General features: G+C 33.9%; 1 protein-coding gene across 9 annotated transcripts in view; it reads left to right on the plus strand.

The window, feature by feature from the left end:
- Positions 1–26,416, plus strand: part of MTMR2 (myotubularin related protein 2) — a 98,143-nt gene that overhangs the window by 67,102 nt on the left and 4,625 nt on the right. For 4 of the 9 annotated variants that reach the window (XM_039881993.1, XM_039881999.1, XM_039881994.1 and 1 more), the window contains 11 exons: positions 307–425; positions 1,862–1,937; positions 6,529–6,623; positions 6,792–6,902; positions 8,904–9,005; positions 10,025–10,108; positions 13,712–13,861; positions 14,603–14,791; positions 17,642–17,827; positions 20,319–20,525; positions 24,076–24,168. In XM_039881993.1, the coding sequence (XP_039737927.1) occupies positions 307–425; positions 1,862–1,937; positions 6,529–6,623; positions 6,792–6,902; positions 8,904–9,005; positions 10,025–10,108; positions 13,712–13,861; positions 14,603–14,791; positions 17,642–17,827; positions 20,319–20,525; positions 24,076–24,168 (1,412 nt within the window). The remainder of the gene's footprint in view (positions 1–306; positions 426–1,861; positions 1,938–6,528; positions 6,624–6,791; positions 6,903–8,903; positions 9,006–10,024; positions 10,109–13,711; positions 13,862–14,602; positions 14,792–17,641; positions 17,828–20,318; positions 20,526–24,075; positions 24,169–26,416) is intronic. The other 5 variants (XM_039881992.1, XM_039881997.1, XM_039881996.1 and 2 more) reach the window with 2 other exon arrangements.

Genomic DNA, 26,416 nt, shown 5'->3' on the forward strand with positions numbered 1-26,416 from the left:
AAAAATTACATACATGACTCATATTGTATTTCTGTTGGATATTCAAAAGTATATAAGATAGGGCAGGGGTCACCAAACCCTGAGCTGTGAACTGGTACCGTCCGTGGCCCGTTAGGAACAGGGCCGCACAGCAGGAGGTAAGTGGCAGGCCAGCGAGCGAAGCTTCCTCTGTATGTGCAGCCACTCCCCACTGCTAGCATCACTGCCTTAGCTCCACCTCAGATCATCAGGCATTAGATTCTCATGGGAGCACTGGTCCCTGATGCCAAAAAGGTTGGGGACCACTGATGGGTACCTCTTCTCTAGGAGTCTGCTGGGGAAGAAGACAGGCAGAGTCGTGGGGTAGGTGCCAGCTTGGAGCTCATGCATCGGAGACATCTAACCCAGTTTTGAGGGCCTTCAGAAGGTATCCTTTAAGGCAGCTGGTACTTTGTTTTATCTTTCTTTTTAACCTTCTTTTGAGAACTCTAAGTCTACTTTTTGGATGGAAGGAAATAAAAGTCAAAAGCTATTTAAAAAATTTTTGAGAATCTTGTTTTTAGGATATTGGTTCTCAGTCTAACGAAATAAATCAATATTGAAGTAGACCACTGTTCAACTGTCCCCCTAAACTGACTTAGGCAACTAGAAAGATGGCAGTGCCACTTGCTAAGTGTATAACAGAGGTCGGTTTGAGCTCTCTTGAGTTTAGGGGATCTGTGGGACATTTAGATGGGGAGAAACATTAATGTCAGTTGGATGTATGGAACTAGATAGAGTCCAAGAAAAATCTCTGTTGGCAATGCAGATTGAAGTTAGGACATCAGGAAGTGAGTAAAGTGAGAAATGGACAAACCTCTGAGGAACAGAGAAGGTTAAAGAGGGGGGAATATAAAGGTCATTGAAAAAGAATGGTCAGAGAAAGAAGAGTTTAGGTAGGCTAGTGTACTTTCAAGAAGCCAGCAAGTGCAGGTAGTGTCAAATGTAGCTAAGAGGTGAAGACTGAAATGTCTATTGTCTTTAATAATGAGGAAATTAATGGAGGAGAAAGCAGGTTCCCAGGAAGGGGCTAGGTTAGATGGCAAGGCCAGATTGCAGAATGTTGAAGATTTAATGGGAAGTAAAGAACTGGAGACAGTGAAGTTTATTGTTTGTTAGAGAAAGTGGTAGAGTGGGGTGGCTTTTGGGAGCTGCTGGGATGTATTTAACATACAACAACTTTCTGTGTGTGTGTTCATGTTCCCTAGGTTTTGTAAATCCATTAGAAAACTGTGTTTCTATATGTTTATATTCTTAGAATCCAGGTAGCATCCTTCATAAGGTAACTACGCATTAACAGTTGTTGATCATGATTTTAATTTAATCTCTTTTCAACAAGATTCTTTATTAATATCATTTCCAAATTCTCTAAACATTAAATAAGAGCTTTATTTTATCCAAGTTTAAATGCACTAAGACCCTTAGGCATGGTTTATGTGAGCTCTGTAATCCACTAAAAACTATAATTCAAATCTAGATTCTGACACTTTTTAAGCTATGTAATCTTGAACAAATTGTCACTTCTGGCCTCTTTTTCCTCATCTAGGAAATGACAATAATACCTACCCTTAAAGGGCTGTTTTAGGATTCAGTGAGAAAATGTGTAAAGCGTTTAGTATTTAGTACTTTATACGAAGTAGGCACTCAGTAAATGCTTTGTAGAAAAACAGCAACTTCACGCTATACATGCCAACACTATGGTTTTTATAATTTAATTTATAAGTAGTATGTGTAATATAACTTTACACAAGAGTAAGCATTCTTAGTTGAAATTTGAGTGAAAAATTAACCTTTGAGTAAAAACTGTTTCTTTTTTTGCCCCCTCCTTTCCTTTCCAATCTAGGTCCTGAGGGAATCTAACAAATTAGCAGAAATGGAAGAACCACCCTTGCTTCCAGGAGAAAATATTAAAGATATGGGTCTGTAATGGTATTTTTTGTTACATTTCCTTCTCTTTTCTGATTATACAGACTATTCACTACCCTCAATATGCAGAGAACAGGCTCACCGCCCAAGATACCTCCTATCTGGTGGCACTCGTCGCTGCCAGCCTGCCTGACATTTAGTGTGTTCTCTAAGCCTAGGGTTGCACTTGTTGATTTTGTTTGTATTTGGACTGCTGGGAAACATGCAAATTGAATTATATTCTGCTACTTCTCTGGTTTGCTTTAGTTTCATTGAAAGTAGGTAGACTTTTGCTGAATTTTGTGAAATAAAATTTCATTATTCTGAATTACCACAGGAAGATATTAGGTTGCCTAGATAAAAAACATTGAATTCTCATTTTGTTTAATTTTTCTTCAAACACATTTCTCGCTTCTTTCTTTATTTTTTCCTACTCTGAATAAACTCAGATCAGTTTTGGGATGAAAATATTTCATCTCTATTGCAGAGCAAGCTGTTTGCAATGTAGGTGCCTTTCTTTGTCCAGTCTGAAGAACTAAACATTAACTTTTGTGTGGACCGGAATCTGGAAACAAGCATTTAAGCTATTTTTTTTTTTTTTTTTGTCCTCATGCTTTTACTTTAAAATACCAATAGCTTTTGAAATAAAGTAATATATTAGGAGAATAAAGTAAATGGTTTCTTAGCTAAAGTAAATACTACTTTTCATTTTATTATCAATTAACATTTTAAAAGGGCTTAATAAATTCTTAATTTTCCCTGGCTAAGTGTCATTTCCATGTATAAAACTAAGCAAGCCAAAGGGCTTGTTCTTGCTTACAGTACATTTAGCATGATAGTTGTCTCTTCTTGCTCTTGATTCCTCATCAAATACCTTCCCAGTCTCCCCCACTCCCCCGACTCAGCCTCACATATCCCCTAAGCTCTTGTTCAGCATTGGATATTATATAACAACAATAGTTATCATTATTGAGTGCTTACGGTCTCATTTAATCATCTTCACAACAATCTTCTGAGAAAGTTATTAATCCCATTTAGTAGACGAGGAAACTAAAGCATAGGGAGATTACTTAGATAGTAAAGTTATAGCTAGCATTGTGACAGTATTTTTTCTCTTCTGAATCTAAAGCACATGCTATTTCTACTTTGACAAATTACCTTATAGAAGACTTTTAATTTACCACTTGATCTTTTTTTTGGCTCATTTTCCTTAAATAGCATGACTTCTTTTGGGACTTCATTCTTGACCCATTTCCATTTTCCCTTGTATGTGCTCTTTTTGGTTTACCCTATCTAAATTAGTAGCTTTACCTACTATTTATTTACTAATGATTCCAAAACTTATTTCTAGTGTGAACCTCTGTCCTAATACATATAAATAAATGCCTGCATCTTAGACACATGCCCTTGGATATCATAGTTATCCCTTATACCCAACATCTCCAAACTGAAATCATCACCTTTATCCCCCAAATTACTCCTTTTCTTTTACTATTTCCCCCAGTTAATACTAAAAACAGTTGTCCATTCACTCAAGGCAGAAATCTGGGAGTCATACTAGACTCTTTTTTTTTCTGAACTCTGACTCCCAAATCATTTACCTGATCTAGAAGAGTGAATCTCTAAGAATTTCTTTAATTTAACTTTTCCTCTCAATTTTCATGAGCCCTTGATATCATCTGTATTGGATTTCAAGTACCTATGAGAAACTTCAAGTGGAGATATCTAGGAGAGATATTTTAGGAGCTTAGGAGAGAGATTAGGGTTAGAAGTCCATATTTTGAAATCAGAACATGAATTTTAGTTGAAAAATAAAAGTAGGAAAACGACCCAGAGAGCATATGGAGTGAGAAGAGGGCCAAGAACATAGCTTTGGTAAACATTTTATAGTTACATGGTGAAAGGGGAACCAGGGAGAGAAATGAGGAGTGAAGAGTGTGTGATAGAGTCAGACTATATACTTAACTTTTGAAATAGTTTACTATTTGGTTTTCTCTCCCACTTCTGTATATTGGATTAGGTTCTTTTTCTGCATGGAGTGCTGTCTCACCGTTCCTACCCATCTAAAGGATACTAACCATTGGGGCACAACTCACATGCTTATGTTCCTTGAACTTTTTCTGATCCCATAGCTGAATGGACTTCCCCTTCTCTATGTTAGAGTATGCTTTCGTGCCTCTCTTTCTGCAAAGATTGCATGCTCTCGTGTATTACATTTACTTGGATCTGTTTTATATCCTTATAGATATGTATTCTCAAGGTCATTTTAGTCTACCTCACAGAAACTCATGGATTCTTTCCCTGTAAACTCAGTGAAAATTTGAGAGGATTAGTAAATCTAAGCTCTTTTGGTACCATAGGCAATATTAGTATATTGTAAAATTTAGAGGAATACTTAATATATTAAATCAAGTATTCTGCTTCAAAATCATCTGTGTAGGTTTGCTTATTGTGCAAAAAATAAAATTAATATAAAGAACAGGACTAGCATGACCCTGAATATATTAATTCATGTAGAAAAAATGTTTGATTTTTAGTTGGTCTAATGTAAATCTGTGGTTTAGATGTTTTTAAAAAGTTAGTGTTAGGAACATCAACAGATGCTCTAGAGAAGTAACAGTCTGAGAGTCTTGTGGCCTGGGCACATCAACAGTGGAGGTAGCCCAGACTGCAGTATTTCAACTTTAAACACAGAAGACAGACCATGCCATGTGCGTGATGTGGTGGAAAGAGATTTGAAATTTTAGTCAGAAGACCTGCATTCAAGTCTTAATCTTGGCAGTTACTGGTTCTGGAACATTAGGCAATTTGTTTATTTCTCTGAGCCCTGGAAGTCTCATCTAAAAATTATAGGTAATTGTAGACCTTATTTTTAAGGGTTGTTATGAAGGTTAAAGTAGGTACTCAGGTTAAAGTGCTTTTTAAACTCTGAAATGCTAGGCCTTTGATGCTGGTTTTTACTGCTGTCATTTGCTCTGTTAAGGTGCCTAATCACAGTCTCCCGTTTACTTGGTACAAACCCTGCTAAGCATAAATTCTCTCTTCAGAGTGACTTAGCTGCCACCAGCCTAAGGAGGAAGGGTAAAGAGGACAGAACAAAGAGCCTAATGATAAAAGTAGCATAGGTATAAACCCTTATATTTGAATAGTACTTATAATTTTGGATGGGTAGAGATGGTGAGACCATTACATACAGAGAACGAACCTAAACTATGTGTATTATTCATGATTTTAGAATAAAGAGGAAGGTGTAACAAAAACATTGGATGAAGGAGAACATATCCTCTAGGGGAATATAGAATAATAAGGTTGATTTTCCTGTGTAAGAACATTGGCTCTGGAAGGAATCCAGAAATTATTTTAGGAATATTGAATAAAGCTTTCCTAGTTGAAGTAAAAATTCATAAGGGCAAGAAAATATGCAAGGCAAGTTTGTGTATCTTTCTGTAATGACGGGTTTATTTAATTTTAAAAGCCTCTCTTTAAATTAAACATGCATTGGAAATAATGATTTAAACAATGTAGCTCATACTTGAACATTCCCAAAGGAATTATTTTGATGATTAGAAATTGCTAGAAGATCACTCTCATTTCAAATTTCATATACAAAGTGGTCAGTCCTTCAAAGTGATGAATAAAAAGCAAAGTCAGGAAGTTGTATCCCTTATAAAACATATTTCATGTGCCTAAGTTTTCCCAGAAGCCTCCTGAAAGGTTCTTAGAAATTTGTGCCTTCTTTGGAACAGTGAAGATATTCCTATATATGCTGATTTGCTACAATAATGACATTATGGGATTTATGAATATTTTAAGATAAAAAATTTTACGTTGGGCATTACAAAGTTTACCATATTAAGTATTATTTTGAACTGTGATAGCTGAGTTATCTTGCTTAATGTTTTAAAAAGCTGAATGGTGTGTAGATCCATCATTTATCATTTAATAAAACAATGCTTGTGATTATTTCTCTACAAAGTTGAACATCAGTTGCTTGGTCAGGAATATAATACTCTCTTATACTATTATTTTTCTAAGAAATTATATTCCTTATGCACTTCATTTCCCCTACAATATTTTTCCCCATAAATATAATTAGGTCAGAGGTTTCTGGTATTATATATTTCAGGTATTGTATTTTTAGAGGTATGTCGATAGACTAGACTGTGGCCAGAGGAGGTCAGCAGATTGGTGAGGTGATCTAAAAGCCATGTTAAGATGACTGGTGACTGTGATGTGAGACATTTACTGTTGTTAACCACCGTTACCACCACCCCTCCACCCACCACTCCAGCTCTCACACCTATTTTATCCCACAGGGATAGTGGCCATCTTTGTTTCTTTCTGATTTGCCTCAGGATAAGGGATGTCCTCTGCCTCTCTAGTTCTTCCTATTCTTCCTATTCTACATTCTTCCCCCAGGTAATTGCATAGTTGGAAGCTTGGATTTGGCTTCTGTATTCTCTTTGAATCACTGGTTCTATGATTTTTGAGCATAAGTTTAGATTAGCAATCAGAATTCTATTAAATTTTATTTGTAAAAAGATGAGAGTATGGTTTTTAATACTGCACATTATATAGTAAATTGTGGACTCTTTGCCTTTTCAGCCAAAGATGTAACTTACATATGTCCATTCACTGGTGCTGTACGAGGAACTCTGACTGTCACAAATTACAGGTTATATTTCAAAAGCATGGAACGGGTAAGACTTGTTGGATTAGATTTTTATATGTTCATTTCTGTGCTGTTTGAAGACAGTTTTGTTCATTTTTGATCATTTTTATTAAAGTATTTCTAATTAAGATTTTTTTCTCAGCTATAATTATGCAGTATCAATTGCTCAGATTTTTTTTTTTCTTCCTTCCTTTAGGATCCCCCATTTGTTTTAGATGCTTCTCTTGGTGTGATAAGTAGAGTAGAAAAAATTGGTGGTGCTTCTAGTCGAGGTGAAAATTCTTATGGACTAGAAACTGTGTGTAAGGTAAATGTCATAATATGAAGTTTTATTTGATTTGAAAAGTTTTCTTAATGGGGTATATTAGGGCCTGTGTTTGGACTGATTTCCAACGTATCAAATGGATTTCATACTAGAAATGTCATTCTATTAGAAGAAAACAACATTTAGAAGTATTAAAAGGATAATCTATCATAAATTAGACTTGAATTCTTTTGGATCCAACTTTCACATTCATTATTTCATGTTGAGCCTCATTAAAATACTGAAGTAGGTATGATAGACATTATTACCTTTAATTTCCAAATTAGAAACTTAAGGATCTGAGCAGGTAAGGCATGGCACTTTGTAGTGGAAGAACTGGTTATGATACATTCGTCATTACCTATCTTTTCTAGTTTTCCTAAATTTTCTGCTTCTGAAACAATTGTGAGGAAAACTTGATATTATAGACCTTCCCTGTTTTCTTATCTAACTTGCATTTTTTAAATACATTGATGCTTGAATGAAACTTAGATTTTTACAATTTTAACATTATATCATAGGTGCTTAATACTATGTGCCACTTCTACAGGTCAGTGTTCTCCTTCTTATGGCCCAGTTAACACCTGTGCTCATCTCAATTCTAGATCACCTTTTACTTTTGCTCTTCTGCTCGTGCCAAAAGTAAAAACAACAGTACATGCATAATTTTCAAGATACTTTCTTTTGTTAATCTTAGAAGTTTTGTGAATCTGTTATTAAAGCTAATGACTTAGTAATTTTATTTTTTGCTTTTTCATTATAATCAGAAGGGCTCTAAGAATGTAATAACTGTTAACCATGTGTCAAGCACATTGTGTCCTGATCATTTTTCTGTAGTGTATATAAATAGAGCATATAAGAGAAAAATAAAGAGGGTGACTTTGAAATCACAATCATTTTAAGAATAATTTTTTCATGGAACAAAACCATTAAAAAACCTAGACATTTGCATGGCTTCTGCTGTGATCATTTTAGAGAGCTCTGTGGTTAACAGAGTGTTTATGAATATCTCTATTAGTTATAAAGCTATTTCCTGAGGAAAAACAAAGTATTGATTGGCTTAGGTTCCCGCACGTGTTTGTTTTAGAAGATGGTAGACTGGTATCCTAATTTTGGATCAAATTTGTAATAAAATGATTTTTCTTCATGTTGTATAGGTACATTGTAGTGGAGTGTCTCTGTGTTTGGTTTTACAGAATGAGGTATAATAAAACTATTTTTAATTTTGCCTAGATTGTAACAAATAAAATGAAGTCTTAAAATTATTCTTAATCTCAGTTTTTTTCTTAGTGCTGTTAAGATGTCAGTAAACCAGAACATGTCTACATTCAGCCTAAGCTTAGAAAATTGCTTGAGAACAAATAATGAAGGGAACCTTGGTCTTTAGATGGGACTGTAGCGCCTAATGATACCAACCAAACTATCAGAGTTTATGTGCCGATAGAGGGTTGAAGAACTTGGACATAGCGTAGAAGACCTTTAGGCAGTTTGATTCTATAAGTCTAGTAGCGGGAGACTTAAAAGAGAAGATCCAATGAAATTGGGACTGACTGTAGGTAGAAAAACAATGACCAGGCATAATGGGAACAAAGACACTTATGAAATATAACAACAGCTAGTCAGATTTTTAATAGTGCAATTCATAACAGAAAATGGGTTTTCATAGGGAAAGAACATATGCTGATAGTGTGTATCAGTCATATTAAGTTTCAGATACAGTATCTTTAATCTCCAGTGCCTTCTTTCACTGACTTATCTTGAGTATATAAGCAGAGGTAAATTTTCTGTCCTCTGAATTCTGCCTTGTATTAGAGTGCCTTTCGTTTCTCTTATTTTCCTCAATAAGGAGTTGTAATTTCTCTTCCTCCAGAAGATGTCTGATGTATTTTTGTATGCCACATTCACAAATCTTAAAATTTTACCAGATAGTTCTAAGTTACCTTATTTGTTCACTAAATGAAAAGTGAAAAATGATAGGTGACTTGGATCCTAAATCTTTTCTAGGATATTAGAAATTTACGGTTTGCTCATAAACCTGAGGGGCGAACAAGAAGATCCATATTTGAGAATCTAATGAAATATGCCTTTCCTGTCTCTAATAACCTGGTAAGATGGCTCTCATCTTTGAAAAATGTGTATTGATATAAAGAAATTTGTCTAGGATATCTGAATAACTACATTTACGATTCTGCTTTGCCATTTAACCAGATGTATAATTTAAGTTTTAACCTAATCTCTCAGACCAGTTTTGTTAGGTATAACGTGAGGAAGCTAGACTAGCTGATTTCCGAGGTCCATTCCTGTGCAGTGACATTCTTTGATTTCTATACAGGGTGTTTCCATTATGAAAAGCTGTATAGTTCTTAGGATTTGAAATCTTTTTAATTGGGAGCTGACAGTTAAGTCTAGCAATTTAAGAGTGTGGGTGGACAGATACTTAACTGAGTTCCTACAATGTGCTGTTAATAGTGTTAGGCTCCCTCATTTATATTATATAATCTAACTTCCACAATATCCCTATGGTAGTAAATATTATTTATTCCTATTTTAAAGGTGAAACCATGAGCAGGTAAGTAACTCAAGGACATAGCTAGTAGGGAGTAAAATTTGGAATCAATACCCTAGTTTGATTTTCATTGTAGTTATTCTGCCATTCTGTCTACATAAATCAAATTTTGGGTATATAAATTGCATGCCAAAAAGTAGAAAGTTTATTCAGTGTGTTTTAGAAAATATAGCATAAACTTCAAAGCTGTTTAACTTATGATATCTGCAATGTCAAACTAATTATATCAGAAGGTATCTTTTTTATGTAACTGTTTCATTATTTAGAAGGAGACCTAAAACAGCTACCAAAGATATCTGAAGGAAATATGGTGACATGTTAGCCTTTAATAAATCTTGAGAATGAGCCTCTGAGCTTTTCTATATGTTTGAGAAATATGAAAAAACAATAAGTTTTCAAAATGATAAAATAAAACAACAATATAAAACAGGGACACCAATACAAAATACCTTGGCAGATAAGTAAGTAAAAACTGTGGATATAATAAGGATACGTTTCTGATTCATTACCTCTTAAAATGTCTTTTTAGCTATTAATTCTGTATACTGTTTTTTTATAGCCCCTTTTTGCTTTTGAATACAAAGAAGTATTCCCTGAAAATGGGTGGAAGCTATATGATCCTCTTTTAGAGTATAGGAGGCAGGTATGTACTTTTTTCTTTCAATTTTAATATTCAGTATTCTTTACAACAAAAATTTATTGGTAGAAATAAACAGCTTTATATAGTTCTGTGGTTTTTGTTATTTTTTTCATGATGTTAAGCCTGATTTTTTGGCTGCCTTTCAGTTTCTTTAAACTGCTTTTCAGACTATGCCGATGATCTTTTATTAATATTTGCTTATCTAAGAGTTTATAAGTAAATCAGTTTATTTTAAAAATATTTAATAATTTTTAAAATAAATATAAATGGTAAATACATTTATATATTAACATATATTTTATTAATGTCATTCAGCATTATTCGCATTTTTCTCTATTGGGCATCCTATAATTTAATTTCGGAAAAAATTTCAATAGTTCTGTTTATAACTTAGCTCTATATAAAATTATGAAAGTTTTACATCTTCACAGAAGATTCACTTCTACATAAAATGTTAACAACTCAAATCTGTTAATATATAAAACAGGTAATATAGCATGACTAAGGTGGGTTGATTTAATATTAGAAAACCTATTAATGTGATTTAATTCACCACAGTAAAAGAGTAAAGGAGAATTCAGTCTCGAAATCTGTGTTATAGCATATCATTCTTCCTATTCTTCCTCAGGACACTACTTCCCAAAGAGTCCCTATAGTACAATACTTAAACTCTACCTAAAGTTAGTCTTTATTTTTAACTTTACACATGTTCACTGTGATTTCCTAAGAATTTAAGTTTAGACACATTGATTGTTTCTTGGTAATCATTAGATTTGATATCCAAATTATTCTAGAATGCAGATATGAAAATCATTAGCTATGATTTTTATATTTAGATTTCAAATACTGCATTTTAATTATAAAACTTTTAATTTACTTAGGTTTGTTTCACAAAACCAGGAAGAATAAAAAACCACCATTAGAGAACTAAAGATATCTAAATGGTTTGAAACTGAGTTTCTGTTCAATCACATGGGTCAAGTAAAATTTTAAATTCCTCAGTTATAAAACCATCAGCTGGCAAAATATGAAGCACAATACAAAATAAATGTATCAACTAAAAACCAAGAGTCTACAAGTGACATTGCAAGATTTTTGCTAACCCAAAAATCAGTGTCAAAATTAGGTGGGAAAACAATCAGAAAATCTAACAAGTGTCTTTAGAATTGTGAGAAAGGGACTATTCTTTGGGAATCTGGGCAAAAATTGCTATCTGTTCTAGTAGCATTCAACATAGAACTTTGGAAAGTAGATAACTGTCCAAAGAAAAGAAATAATTATTAAAAAGAAAAAAGTTAAAGGGTAAATAAACAACTATACCCATACAGAGAGAATTATGAGATTAGGAAATATGGTAGTCAGAATAGAGCATTGAACTTTACATTAAATGATATGGATATCTTATGGTCTTTGACTTATAATTTGTTGACTTTTCTTACAGTTAAGGCATTTTATTTGTTTTTGACTCTACCAAGCTAAAGTCTAGTAGAGAAGATGCTGTATTTTTTGTAGTTAGAAAACTCAGAGTTTTTATTTTTATTTTTAAAACATTTTAAATGCCAGTTTATTAATTTTTTTCATACTATATATCCATAATTTTTTTTAACATTTTATTTTTTTTACTTTCTCCTTCCCCCTCCCCTCCCTTCTGGTAACCACAAGTCCATTGTCCATGTCCATAAGTCTGTTTGTTTGTCCTGTTCATTTGTTGCTTTTAAGTTTATATAGCCCACATGTGTGATATCAGGTGATTTTCAGCCTTTTCTGTTTGGCTTATTTCGCTTAGTATGATTATTTCAAAGTCACGTTGTTGCAAATGGCAGTATTTCATCTCTTCTTATGACTGAGTAATTCATTGTATATATGTACCACAGCTTCGTTAGCCAATCATCTATCGTAGGACACTTCAGTTGCTTCCAGGTGAATAATGCCACTGTGAATAATGCTGTGAATAATGCTGCTATGAACATCGGTGTGCAAATATCTTTTCAAATATGAGTTTTCAAGTCTTTGGGGTAAATACTCAATAGAGAGATTGCTGGATCATATGGTAGGTCAATTCTTAGTTTTTTGAGGAACCTCCACACCGCTTTTCATAGTGGCCGTACCAATTTGCAGTCACACCAGCAGTGTCTGAGGGTTCCTATTTCTCCACATCCTCTCCAACATTTGTTATTACTTGTCTTGTTGGTTATAGCCATTCTAACAGGTGTGAGATGGTATCTTATTGTGGTTTTGATTTGCATTTCCCTAATAGCTAGCGATGTTGAGCATCTTTTCATGTATTTGTTGGCCATTTATATGTCCTCTAGGGAGAAGTGCCTGTTCAGGTCCTCTGCCCATTTTTTGATTGGATTTTGTTTGTTTGTTTGTTGTTATTGAATCATATGAAAAACTCAGGGTTTTTTAAAAAATATTTTTTAAGCTTATTATGGAGGAAAATGGAGATCATCTCAATATAAATCTTAAGACTAGAGATAAAGCAGCAGAGTATTCTTTTTTTTTTAATTGAAAAAAATTGGAAGTGGTAATACTTGCACTCTGTGTAAAATTGAAAAGATATGAGGTGTATATTGAAATGTAGGTATGTCTTCTAGGCCAACCATGTCCCCCAAGCCTCCCATTTCCTTTCTCTTTTAGGAAATATTGTTACTGGTTACCTATATATCCTTTCAGAGATTTTATTCCCACAAAGTTTGTGTGTGTTTTGAACAGATGATAGCATATTATGCATACAGTTTTGTACCTTTTAAATTGTGTGTGTGTGTATGTGTAAAGAGGCTGCTGGCACAGTGCCTGCACATAGCAGATGCTCAATAAATGTATATATGTATATTACTATAATTTGTTTTCTTTTGATTCTGTCTTTTTCTGTGGTATGACTTGTCAGGGGTCATAAAAATTTTAAAATATATATTCATATAATGGTTTTATTTTCTCTAGTATGAAGGTTGAAAAATCTTTGTGTCTTACTAGATAATTTTATATGTCAAGTAGTATACTAGTTATACATACAGCAAATATTGAAGGACCAATGAGAACTTTATAATTGATGTGTTATTAAAAAAAATATTTTAAGTATTTCTCTTCTCTTTTTGGCTTTGCCTTCTGTTACTCCCTTGTAATATGTTTTATATTAGCAATATTTAATTAGTACTATAATTCACTTTAGGTATGTAAGTGATAAAAAATATATATAGCATTTTGGTGGACACTTGGTGCCTGCCCTGTGAAATTTCTTTGTATGCATGGCACAAACTCAATCATCCAATGAAACTGAATGAGACTGTTCTTTTTAAAGACAGGAAATATTTGTGATCTTGCTGTTTCCTTCCTTCCTCCTGGATCTGTAGCACAGACCTTGCACTTGATCAATATTTAATAATGTAATAAATATTAACAAAATTGAATGCCACAAAGAACACAGATCTCTATGTTGGAATGTCTCATTCTAATAGCCTGGTCACTAAAGGCAGACAGTAACTATCCCAACAACTTAAAAGATGGATAGTAGAGATGAGAGAAGCTGAATAGGATGCCTTCTATTCTGATGTCTTGTAATATTTTAGTTAGGTAGTACTTTGTGTTGTTTTATTTCACATACAGGGAATTCCAAATGAAAGCTGGAGAATAACAAAGATAAATGAACGATATGAGCTTTGTGATACATACCCTGCCCTCTTGGTTGTACCAGCAAATATTCCTGATGAAGAATTAAAGAGAGTGGCATCCTTCAGATCAAGGGGCCGTATCCCAGTAAGTATGAAGCTTTGATGAGACTTCATAAATGCTTTTATACTCTACATAATGCTGAGAGTAATGAATGGGAGAATGGATGCAGGATAAAAATAGCTATAGCATCAGGTTTTTATGGGGATATTAGAGAATGTGTTACTTAAAAAAATTAAAACTAGGGGCAAGACTTAGATTTCTAGAGAGTTTCACATGGGTATTAGAGAAGTCCACAGAATTGCATGATTCTTAACTGGTTCTGTGTATTATGCACTATTTCTTTATCTTACTATACATTCTTTAGTCATGGTGATAAGTGCTTTTTCCTTTAAATCCTAGAAAGAAAATTTTACAAAGCTGTGATAAATCACTGTGTTCTAGAAAGATCCACTCAAATATATTTAGGTACAAAATTCATAGATTCTAAAGACTTTATAGTTGGGCACTTTTGTTGATAATAGTAATAATAAAACATGAAAAGTGGGGCTTACTTATCCACTTTTAATGTATTTTTTTTTCTAGAGACAACACTTCCCTATAATCAGTGACTTTTATAGATCAATATCTGATTAAAGAATTAGACCAAGTTTTCATGTGCCAGAGTTGGCTAGAAAAAAAGATGATATTTCATAGCAGCCTCATATATTCTTTCATGGCTAGACTTTGAATCCAATAAGAAAGCAGAGTTTTATAGAGTACTGTTTCTGAGAAGAATTATAAACAGAAGTATATAAAGGGTATGTCACTATCCCCTCCCCACTTGAGGTTTTATCATGGATTCATCCTGAAAGTCAAGCCACAATCACTCGATGTAGCCAGCCCATGGTAGGAGTGAGTGGGAAGAGAAGCAAAGAAGATGAAAAATACCTTCAAGCCATCATGGATTCCAATGCCCAATCTCATAAAATTTTTATATTTGATGCCCGGCCAAGTGTTAATGCCGTTGCCAATAAGGTAAGATTGTCTTTCAATAATTATGATAACAATTTCATGAATCAGTTGGTTTGGTGGGAGCCATAGTGTAGTAGAAGTCAGGCTTTCCAGTTAAAGATATAGATTCTAATCCTGGCTTTCCTGCTTGGTGATATGACTTAGTTGTTTAATCTTTTTAGACCTTAATTGCTCATTTGTAAAATGAAATTGCTCATTTGTAAAATGAGAATAGCTAACAGAGTTGTCTTGCGGGTAAAAATCATCTAGTAAAAAATAATGCATAACCCTGTGCTTACATAATAAATAGGTGTTCAGCAGTTATTAGTTTCTCCCTTCTTCAAACTTGACAGCTAACTGAGCTTATACAAAGTCTGCACTGCACTGCTGTAGCCTGAAGCAGTGTTCTCAGTGACCAGTGGTGCCCTCTTCTAACAGCCCTTCACCTATACAGGTTATTCAGACTGAAGACTTGGAGTATCTTAGCTGGAGCAGTAGTCCTGATTTCTGCTGTAGAATAAATACTTGCGTTGTGGAAATAGAAATTCTGGTCCAGTTGACAAAATCTACCAGAGGAGATACAATTCAGCTTTTAAAAATTATCTCCTTTTTTAACCCTCAATAAGCAATGTGTATATGTATTATAGAAGAATTAGCTAATGCAGAGAAGCAAAAAGAAGAAAATATTTCAAAACACTCTTAAACCTGTAACTAAGAAACATCATTAAACCTTGGTTATACTTTCCATATATATGTGTATATGCATGCAGACATGTATTTGAAAAAGAATGCAATAGTTGTAACTTTTTTAAAAAATTAACTCTATGCCAATAAACATTCACCTATAACATTATTTTAATGGTATAATAATAATAATACCAACTGTTGTTGGATATTTAGTTTATTTCTGTTTTTTTTGCTATTATTAACAATAATGGGGATGATCATCTTTTTAATGAAATTGTGGAGGATATATCTAATTACTTCCATCCTGTCTATTACATTTTGAGGGGATTGTGAGTTCCAGTTATTCTCTATTAAACTGTAAATATTCCTTCATAAAAGAGCAATGAAATAATATGTATGAGAAGCCCGTAGTCCAGGACTGGCATATATTTTTCCAGTAATTGCTTGTTCCCCTCCCTAAACTTTATGCCATGAATTAGTAGGAATAAGATTTAGGATATTTTCTAGGCTGAGAGAAGGAGAGAGAAATATAAGGCAGAAAAAGAGGTAGGGCAAAATGTTATATTCCTCATCTTATTTTTTAAAATTATTTTCATGTATATTTCACTATAGAAGTCTCCCCTTTTATAGGACTGAAATATTTTTTTTATTGGGACTTTTTTTTATCACAAGATATGTAGTAGACAGTATAAAAACTAGGAAGGCATAGAAAGGAGATAAAAATCACCTATGATTACTAATATTTTGATATAGTTTCCTTCACTATTTTTTCTGTGCATTTAAGCATTAGTTATTTTGTTTCATTGTTTTTTTCCCTTAACATCATAAGAATTATTTCTTTTAATGGAATATTTTTGAAAAATAATAGTATTTATTATGTAGCTGTATCATTCATTGAATCATTTTTCTAATGTCGGACGTTTAAATAGTATTTTAAATGTAGCCAAAATAGATATCTTTTGTTGACATCTTTGAATATTTCCTTAAAATAGTTTACTAGATATACAATTACTATATCAAAATTTAAAATATGCATATTTTAAAAAATTTTATTGCATGTTACAGATAGTTTTCAGAAAGGTTGCTTCACTTTACCAGCCTGATGCCTTCCACCAGTTTTATTGAGATATAATTGACATTTAACATTGTTTAAGGTATACAACATAATGATTTCATATATGTATATATATTGAAATGATTACCACAATAAGTCTAGTTAACATCCATTACCTCATGTAGTTACAAATATTTTTTCCTTGTGATGAGAACTTTTAAGGTCTGCTGCCTTAGCAACTTTCAAATACGCAATAGAATATTATTAACTCTAGTCACCATGCTGTACATTAGATCTCCAGAATTTATTAATCTTATAACTGGAAGTTTTACCTTTTGACTACCTTTGCCCGATTCTCCCACTTGCCTCCCTTTTTTAATTTTCAGAAGTGTTCCAACAAATATTTTTTACCTGCATAGTAAGAACATTTTTATAGCTTAATTGATATGAATATGACAGATGATCTTGCAGCCATGTCTCAATTAAGTTCTTCTTTCCAGCCATAGCTTATTTTGATCACCAAATATTTCTCATTCTGTTCTGTAGATGCAGGTTTAAGTCTTTGAGGATAGTGATAGTAATATGCCATAGTATTTTGTGCTTTTATACTTATTCTTTTTATTTTAAAATAATAATATGCTTAAAATAAAAACAAAGTCATGATTGCAAAGCATTTAAAAAATATAAATAGTAAACTGATGTGAAGAGGAAGGGAGGTGAAACAACATGGGCCAGTGGTAAACTAAATAGATATATTCTTGCACATGGAGCTTACTAGTCCGGCGATTTCAGTCTTCTGTAAGAAATTGTTTGGGTAGGACTTGAAATATGGGTGGGGAAATTTAGTGCTTTAAAATGTTAAAGTACCTTCATATATGTTATCACATTTAATTTTTATAATAGCCACTACATAAGGAAGTCAGTGTGAGTGTATATTCCTGTTTTATGAAGAAAAACATGTGGTAGAGAATGGTTAAGTTGCCCTGAGCCATCTTCATTTTTCCATGAGTTTTCTGATTCCTAGTAAAAAGTGTCATCTTTCATGCTATTGGATAGTTTATGGCACTTTTTCATGGATGTCAGCATACAGTGGATGTGCATTCATTTATGATTTCTTGTGATATGTTTTCCAGGCAAAGGGTGGAGGCTATGAAAGTGAAGATGCCTATCAAAATGCAGAACTAGTTTTTCTAGATATCCACAATATTCACGTTATGAGAGAATCATTACGAAAACTTAAGGAGATTGTGTACCCCAACATTGAAGAGACCCACTGGTTGTCTAACTTGGAATCTACTCACTGGCTAGAACATATTAAGGTGGGTATATGTTACTATTTCCTATACTATTGTAGAATATCAGATAAGGACTTTCTTTGTCCCTTTGTCTATATTGGCTTTTACAGTTGAAATCAAGATGAAGGCAGCTTTCTGAACAGTGAAAAATTGATAACCACTTTGATAATTAGAAGTACTTCTAAGTTTTGATGCTTGAATGAATTAGTTTTCTATATTGTACATTTTGTACTTCTTTCCCACCCTTTCCCATCCTGTCTGAATTCTACCTGTTCTTCAGTTCTGAGTTCATATTTCATTTATTCTATGCAGCCTTCTCAGATTGCATCCATTTCCATTTTCTCTGAAGTTTTCACTTTTTCTTTCCATTTAATCTGGTACTACCTTGCACTTAGTTATTTTTGTGTATCAAACAACGTATATTGCTGATTCATGGAGACAAGGGCTAGATAAATCATAAATCATGTTTCTTTTTATCCCCTCAGGAGTTAGGACAGCACTATCTGAATAATAGGCACCCAATAAATATGTGTTGCATGACTTGTGAAGTAGAAACCATTCTGGTCGGGGAGATGAAGTGAAGTAGTTGAATGCTAAATGATTTGGAGACTACCATGTGAACACTAATTTGCCTAACGTGGTAATATAGTGTTTGAAGCACCAAATGTTATTTCAGTTAATATAGTTACATATATTCTCAGATATGGTCTGAATTTCAGTAACATAGCTTACCAAAATACGGACTTCTATAACCTAACATATATTAATACTATGAAATAAAGGAAAATGAAATTTTTATGTTAAGGAGGAACAGACGTGTAGTCACATTAAAATCTCTAAAATTCAGATAAAATTGAAAAGGCCAAATTGACCTAATAAGAATTACAGACTATTTGTACTGTTCTCTTCTAGAAGCCTAGAAGTTTGAATGTAGCAAAGTGTGAACAGTTCTCAAATGCATGTTCATGTGGCCCATCTATTACATGAAATGTAAATAGAAAACCTTAAGACTTGATTTGGAACTAACATAAATCGTAGCACTCACTTCTGTAAATTCCAGGTCATTTCACTAGCAGGTACAACGTTCTCTCCAAAAACCTGGTTATAACAAAAACAAGTTTCCTTAGAGGTACAAGAGGTACAGCTGTGCCAGGACTACCTTTTCTTCCCCCCCTCCCCACCCTCCTCACACCTGCAAGGCTTACCCACTGACTTTCTTCAGATCTCTGCTCACATATCACTTTCCCAGAAGCCTTTCTCAACCATTCCATACAAAATAACAGTTCTGTCAGCACCCCCTAGACCTGTATGCTTTTTCACTCACTGCCCTCTGACATGGTATACACTTTATTTATTTGCATCTGGCTGGCCTCCTCTGCCAGAATGTAGACTTCATTAAGCTAGTACTTTGTTTTGTTCACATTCTGTCTCTAGCACCTAGAGCAGTGCCTGCCACATAGTAAGGGGCTCCATAAATGTTTATTTTGTAAATGAATAAATGAATTAAAATGTTCTCCATTTTGGAGAACTCTTCTGGTCAGTCTTAACTTTCCCATTTTTCTAATCCTTTGGGTCAATGATATGTAAGTCTGGATTTGGTAGAAGTTGTTTAAAATAGTAAGATAGGATTAGTGGAGAATGAGGCCCAGGCACTTTTGAAAAAAAATGCTCACAGTGTGCATAGTCCAGATAGAGATTGTTTCAGAGTACCCCATTTCCCGATTATGCCTACAGTTATGATCAAAAGAGGGTTATGACCTAGCTAGTAAATCTGTTGTCTTTCATTCTGATCTAGGTGGAACCATATTGTTCTTTAAATATGATCTGGTCAATGCAGAGAATAGGGCTGTACTGTCATTTTCAACGGATACTATACTTTTGTTTCTTTTTTGGTTACATCTAATTCTGTTTAGTTTTAACTCAAGATCAACTTAAGAAAAGGTAAATTATTTTAGATACCAGTTAAATTGACATGGTTATATATTGATCTGATGAGAATTTTTTAATCCTCCTGATACAGAAAAGTAGCTTACTTTAAAGTATTACACTCTGCTTTCTTGTATACTGTGATATATATAAAAATAGTAAAATAAATGCTGTGGAAGCTATAGAGTACTTTAAAAGAGATCAGTTTATGGTTTTCATACCTATTCAAATTTAGTTAAGTATTGCTTTAATAGATAAGGCCTCAGCTGGGTTATTTTTATTTAAATGGGTGATGTTAGAATATTTGAAGATTCTTAGAAATAGATCATTTTAGAACTTAATCTTTTTTTCTCTTATTCATACTCTTGGTTTAAAACCCAAATGTACTTTTCATTTGGATGTTTCATTGTGTAGATTAATAGGAGTCTGCATTTATGAGGTTTTTCTACCATTAAAAAAATTTAGGAAGGGACTGATGTTTTTTTCTCCATGTTATTGAGATAATCATCCCTAACAAAGTTCTCTGAGTAAACTTTGAAGAAGGAAGCGTTTAATTTTTTTAAATTTAATGGAAAAAAAAAATTTGCAGCTTATTCTTGCAGGGGCTCTTAGGATCGCTGACAAAGTAGAGTCAGGAAAGACGTCCGTGGTGGTACACTGCAGTGATGGCTGGGACCGCACAGCTCAGCTGTCTTCCCTTGCCATGCTCATGTTGGATGGATACTATCGAACTGTCCGAGGATTTGAAGTCCTTGTGGAAAAAGAATGGCTGAGCTTTGGACATCGATTTCAGCTTGTAAGTGAAGACCTGAACTCAGTGTACTTGCATCTCACATAAGGCGTGTGAAAATAATGCCTTTTATTCATTAGATATTCATCTAAAATTGATCATTTATTCTAGTGGGGTAAACGTCTCAAGAGAACTTTGTTTTGGAAAGCATTAGAATATCCTGTCACAGCTTTGCAGTCTGGAGCCAGGGCTACTAGCTATTTGTCAGGCATCTATCTGACTCAGTCTCTTCTGTGATTGCTACCAGGAAACATCAGATATCATTCCATTACTTCTACAGGTGTCTCCACCGGTAAATGACAGTTCAGATTAGCATAAATGGTTATGGAATTACAAGGCACTCCAGCTTCTCCTGTAGACCTAAAATAAGACAAGAATGGCTTAATTATTCTTAAAGTAGCCCTATAAACTAGTATTGCTCACACAGGATCAGGGTCTTAAAAAGAAGAAAACAGCCTGGGACTAAAATAACAGAAAAAATTAAAATTAAAATTTGACTCACAGTTGGGAAATAAAACAACTTTTTTATCTTCCTTTTTAAAGTACTGACACTAAGTAATGGCCATATGTATGGACAGTGTTGCAGTTTTATGGAAATGACATTTTGTGCTCTCTGTATATTTCAGAATGTATGTTGATGATGGTGGTGGTATCAAATCGAAGACTGTGAAAGACCTCAGAGTCCAGGCATTCATTGATGAATGTCTTCTATTGTGTCCCCAAAATGACTTTAGTTTCTTTAGTAACACCTCCAGCAATAAGCAGTAAATTGCTTCCTGGAACTATCTAGTGTCACTTCAGAAAGTCTACCTACTAGAAACTTCTTCCTCACAGTAAACTAAAATTTGCTTCCCATTTTCCTGCTTTCCCTTTAGAGACAGAAAGAACAAAGTGACTGCTTATCCATATAAGATAGCCCTTCAGATATTTGAAAGTAGCTGTCTGCCCATGTAATTTATAATCTTCAGTTCTTCTGGCTGACCATCCATTTTCTTTAGTCTTTTCTCATTCTAATCCCCTCACCATCCCAGATGTCCTCTGGACGTTGGTCATGGCTTTTCTACAAGTGGGTGTACAGAGCTAATTACAGTTTTTAAAATAGAGGAATGGGATTATTACGTCTCTTTTAAAGGATGCTACTCTTTCACATTTGCTTTTTTGTTAAATCATCCTTTGGATCATGTAGCTTTTAATTAAGTAAACATTCAAGTAGTTTTTAGTTATGATACTAAAAACTACTTGAATGTTTACTTAATTAAAAGCTACATACTATATTTAGTATATGCTAAATACTAAATTTGGAATCAGAAAACTTGATTCTCATCTATTGCCCATCTGTGTTGGTTGTAATCATAGAATTAGAATGAAGAGTAGGAATATTTTCCCAGGAAGGAGGAGCAGGGTAAGCAAATGTCTAGGTGGGATTGAGCATGGCGAGAGTAGAGTTGAGGGAGAGAGAGGTTTAGAGAATCTAGGAGTGGGGAGGTAGAGTGTCAGAGCCCTTGAAGCCACTGAGAGTGTGGTTCCTAGATTAGCTCAAAAACGTTTTGCCCAGATGCTGTCTTTAATGTTAACCTTTAGTATCCAGTAGTTACCAGGGTATGTGAGTAGTATTTATAAATAATTTGAAAGAAACAGACATTTAAAGGTAGTCTGTGCTTTTGAACTTGAACTGTTAAATAAAAGTGGGCATCTGGAGTATCTATTCAGATGGCTCACATTTTTCAATTCTCTATAAAATGTATTTATCATGAAAAGACCGTTAAAAAAAAGCCCAAACTCTTACTTCAAAGGATAAAGATTTAGCCAAAGCTGCACATGTTCATATAAATGTGATCAAAATCATAAACATTTCAGACTGTTTAAAGATGCTATGGATTCCTAAGTTGCTAATTCTGGTTACCTACTCCATTTTTTTTTTTTTTATCCCTAATTATATGAAAGAATTTGTCAATTAAGGACATCTGGTCAAGAGGATATGCTCATATAATTAATGTAGGATAGTGATTCTCAAACTTTTTGATTTCAGGACTTCTTTCCATTTTTGACAATTATTTGTGATCGCAGAGAACTTTGTTTACATGGTTTATATATCAATATTTATCATATTAGAAATTAAAATTAAAACATTTTAAAGTATTCATTAAAAAAATAAATCTATTTTTCTTAGTCCATTTGGGCTGTTATAACAATCCCACAGAATGAGTGGCTTATAAAAGAACAGAAATTTCTCACAGTTTTGAAGGCTGGAAGTCCAAGGTCAGGATGCCAGCATAGTTAGGTTCTGGAGAAGGCCCTCTTCTGGGTTGTAGATTGCTGACTTCTCACTGGTGGAAGTAGGCTAGGGAGCTCTGTGGGGTCTCTCTTGCTAAGAGCACAGACCCCATTCATGAGGGTTCCACTCTCATGACCTCGGTAGCTCCCAAAGACGACTCCTTATGTCATCACATTAGGAGTTCAACATAGGAATTTTGAAGGAGGGGGACACAAACATTCAGACCATCGTACTGTTATTATATATTAACATAACATATTAAAGAAAACTATATTTTCTAAAACAAAGTTTTCATGAGAAGAGTGACATTGTTCTACATTTGGCGGGGGGAGCATTTCATATCTACTTCTTCATTACATCTGCTGCAATATGTTCTGTTAAAGTATACGAGGTTAAAGTATACGAGGAAAATCTGACCATGCACAGATTGAAAAGCAAAGAGTATTTTAATAGCAAAATTTAACTACTAATTGCCGTTCGATTCCAGTGCCTTGCTTCATTTCTCCTAAGGTACCAAAAGTTTATCCTTCATCACTTCTGCACCATTAGTGCAAATGGCAATGCACTGAAAAAGGCAAATACTATTTTAACATTATGAAAATAGTTTTAACCTCACAGCCCTCCTCCCCCACCAAGTCTATGGCCTGTAAGTTTAGAATCACTGCTTTAGGGTACCGAGAAGGGGTCTGTTTTGGTCATCTGAGGCAAAGGTCCTCAGAGGAGGAAAAAACTGGGAAAAAACTGGGTGAGTGCATGCTTGGAGGGCAGAAGTCAAGCATTTTTTTTTTTAAAGGTTTACAAAGATTTGTGCTAATATGATTCTTCTTGATGAAGACAGACTGGAGCTGAGATGCAACAGGTCCCTTTCATGTACTGACCAAGGTGTTAAAGGAGAAGGGTGCTTCCTGAGGATGTTGTACGAGTAATTTAACATTCAGGGGAAGATGAGCTTTCCAGGAGAAAAATGTGGGCTCTGGAGGTCTGACTGCTCCTGTCTTCCATTATCAACCTTTTAGGATCTGGGTTTCATTTATTAAACAAAGTTGTAATTCCTATTACAAGCATCTCATGTTAAAAAATAATTTAGCAGCTTGTGCATCAAAATGTTAATAGAAATTTCATAGGTAGGGTTATGGGTGATTCTGTTTTCTTTGTTCTTTTAAAAGGATTTTCTGATTTTTTTTAACATAATGAGCAAATATTTTATTGGAAGATAAAATTATTTCCATTAAAAAATGAAAACTCTAAAGCTTATCTATTATTTCCCTTTCTTTGCTTCAGAGACTTGGCCATGGAGATAAGAACCATGCAGATGCAGACAGATCGCCTGTTTTTCTTCAGTTTATTGACTGTGTCTGGCAAATGACAAAACAGGTAACTTATATATCTATTCTTGCATCTCTCTTTTAAACCATCCTGTCAGAGTTGGGATTTTGGTCACTGATTAGCCTACATTCCATGTAAAATTCTTGTAAGGTTTTAGGTAATAGAACTATTTACCTAATTATCACATTATTAAGTAAACTAAAGGACATTGTTTGGAAGTGATGTTAAACATCTGACAATTTGATTCCCTTAGCATTTCAATGAGCACTGATAATAACCCAACAGATTTCCTCTGCTGTTTTGGACAAGCAGTTAAATAATAGCTGTATATTCACCCAGCTAATCTGTATATTGCTGAAGAGGTAAAGAAATGAAGAAATAGGCTAAGTAACTGAAGCAAAATAAAATCCCATTTTAAGTAATTTAATGAAAAAATGAGATATGTAATAGATTCAGTTCTCTTCCCACCACCCCCGCCCCTCCCGCCTTAGGTATGGAGAGATTATATTTTTTAGATCTTCTTACCAAATTTCTTAAAAACTGATGTGAAATATTAGTGTAAATGGATTTAGTCTTCTGGACTGATACCAGAGAATGAAAAACACCTGGTTTATTATTATGGGATCACGTGACTAGGGGTTGGTGTCTTAAAAACAGTTAAATCAAGAAAAAGCATCCTAAAACCCAAAAGTTGGATATAGCTCATTGGTACGTCATTTATTTACCCAAGGGTTTATCAGAAACAACTGAAGGCCCGATTTGTTTTTAGTCAGACTGCCTGCCACGTGACTATAAGGCAGGGCAACTGCTGGCTTTGCTTCACTTTAGGGTCACATTTTAGCTTTGAGAAATACTATTTAATTTATTGAAAGAAAACAAATGGTGATCTTCAGGTGAAATTTATCAATTTTACTGTATATTGGATAGTTTGTTTTTTCTCCCATAAGCATTTCAGTTTGGGTAGATTGTTTTGAAACCTGCTGGGTTAAATGAAGCATTGTAGTCGATATAACTACAGTATGATGAGGCTGGTATTTTCATACATATGCTACAAATGTATATACAATTTATTTTTCTATATATTAGGCCCTTGGTTTGTTGGAGGGAGGGGAGATGCTATATATATATTTTAATGTTTACTACTACTTGGAGTTGGTTTGATTTTTTCCTTTGGAATTGCCTTTGAGGTAGTATATTAGCTATGCAAATTATTGCCAATTCCTGTTTTAGGTATTTGACCCAAAACAGTAGGACCCACTTTTGACCATTACCATATTCTATTTTTAAATAACATTTGACGATTGGCAAAAATCCAGTATGCCCTATCTAAAAGACTAGAAAAGTTGTTTGAAACCATAGCATGATTGATAGTTATGGCTACTGCTTTCCAGGGGGAATAACTTGAAGGAGGCAACATGTGTGAATGTATTAGTTCTGGTATATTTGTTAGAAAAAAATCAATCACATTTACTAGCTGTTTGCATAACAAAGTATATGATACACTTCTTTAGTAATTGTGTTAACTTTTTATATGCTACATTTCTAAAATCAGTTTAACTCCAGTTTTGAGCTTGTTACTAAATAGAAAATCCGTTTAATCTTATGTTTCTTAGAACTTAAAATACATTATAGTGATGTCTTTATTTTAGACATCTAGTTGTTTTTCTGTATATTTTCTTGCCGAACATAGAATATGTTAGTCACAATGTTTATTGACAGTCATCAATTTTACAAATAATTGAATGTTTGTGCAGAGACTTAAATAGCACATTTGCCAAAATGGGACTAATTAGGTTGCAATTAGCCAGATTCCTCTTCTCCTACCGTCATCTTCATCCCCTCCCTCTTGAAATCAGAAAGCAGTTGATGAAGGGCGCTTCAGATTTTAAAAGCAATACCAGTAGTTAATGGTCTGCTATTTTAGTTTTGTTGTGAGGACATGCCCACTGATTAAGTTGTCTTCTCATAACTGAGCTGTTTTGCCAGGATGATGAAAAACTAATCACAGGCTCAGCTCTTTTGGATTGCTGTTTAATGAGGCACGGTGCATTCATGGTTGGTTAATAAATAAGGCTGTTAAGAGTATGTAACAATACAGGAGATGGGACTTATTTTGTGAATGAATAAATGGGATTTGACAAAGTTTCTCACAGTTAATTGGCTTTTTGTTGGCATGTGCTTGATCACTCGCTTCATTGAACTTCACAGCCACAAAAATTATCCAAGGCATGGTAGTTATTCTTCATTGTTTGAGAAATTTGCTACATTACCTTATTGCTTCCTAAAATTTAGGCAA

The sequence above is a fragment of the Pteropus medius genome, unplaced genomic scaffold (assembly GCF_902729225.1).
Source record: "Pteropus medius unplaced genomic scaffold, Ma_sr-lr_union100, whole genome shotgun sequence".
Classification (NCBI taxonomy): Eukaryota; Metazoa; Chordata; class Mammalia; order Chiroptera; family Pteropodidae; genus Pteropus; species Pteropus medius.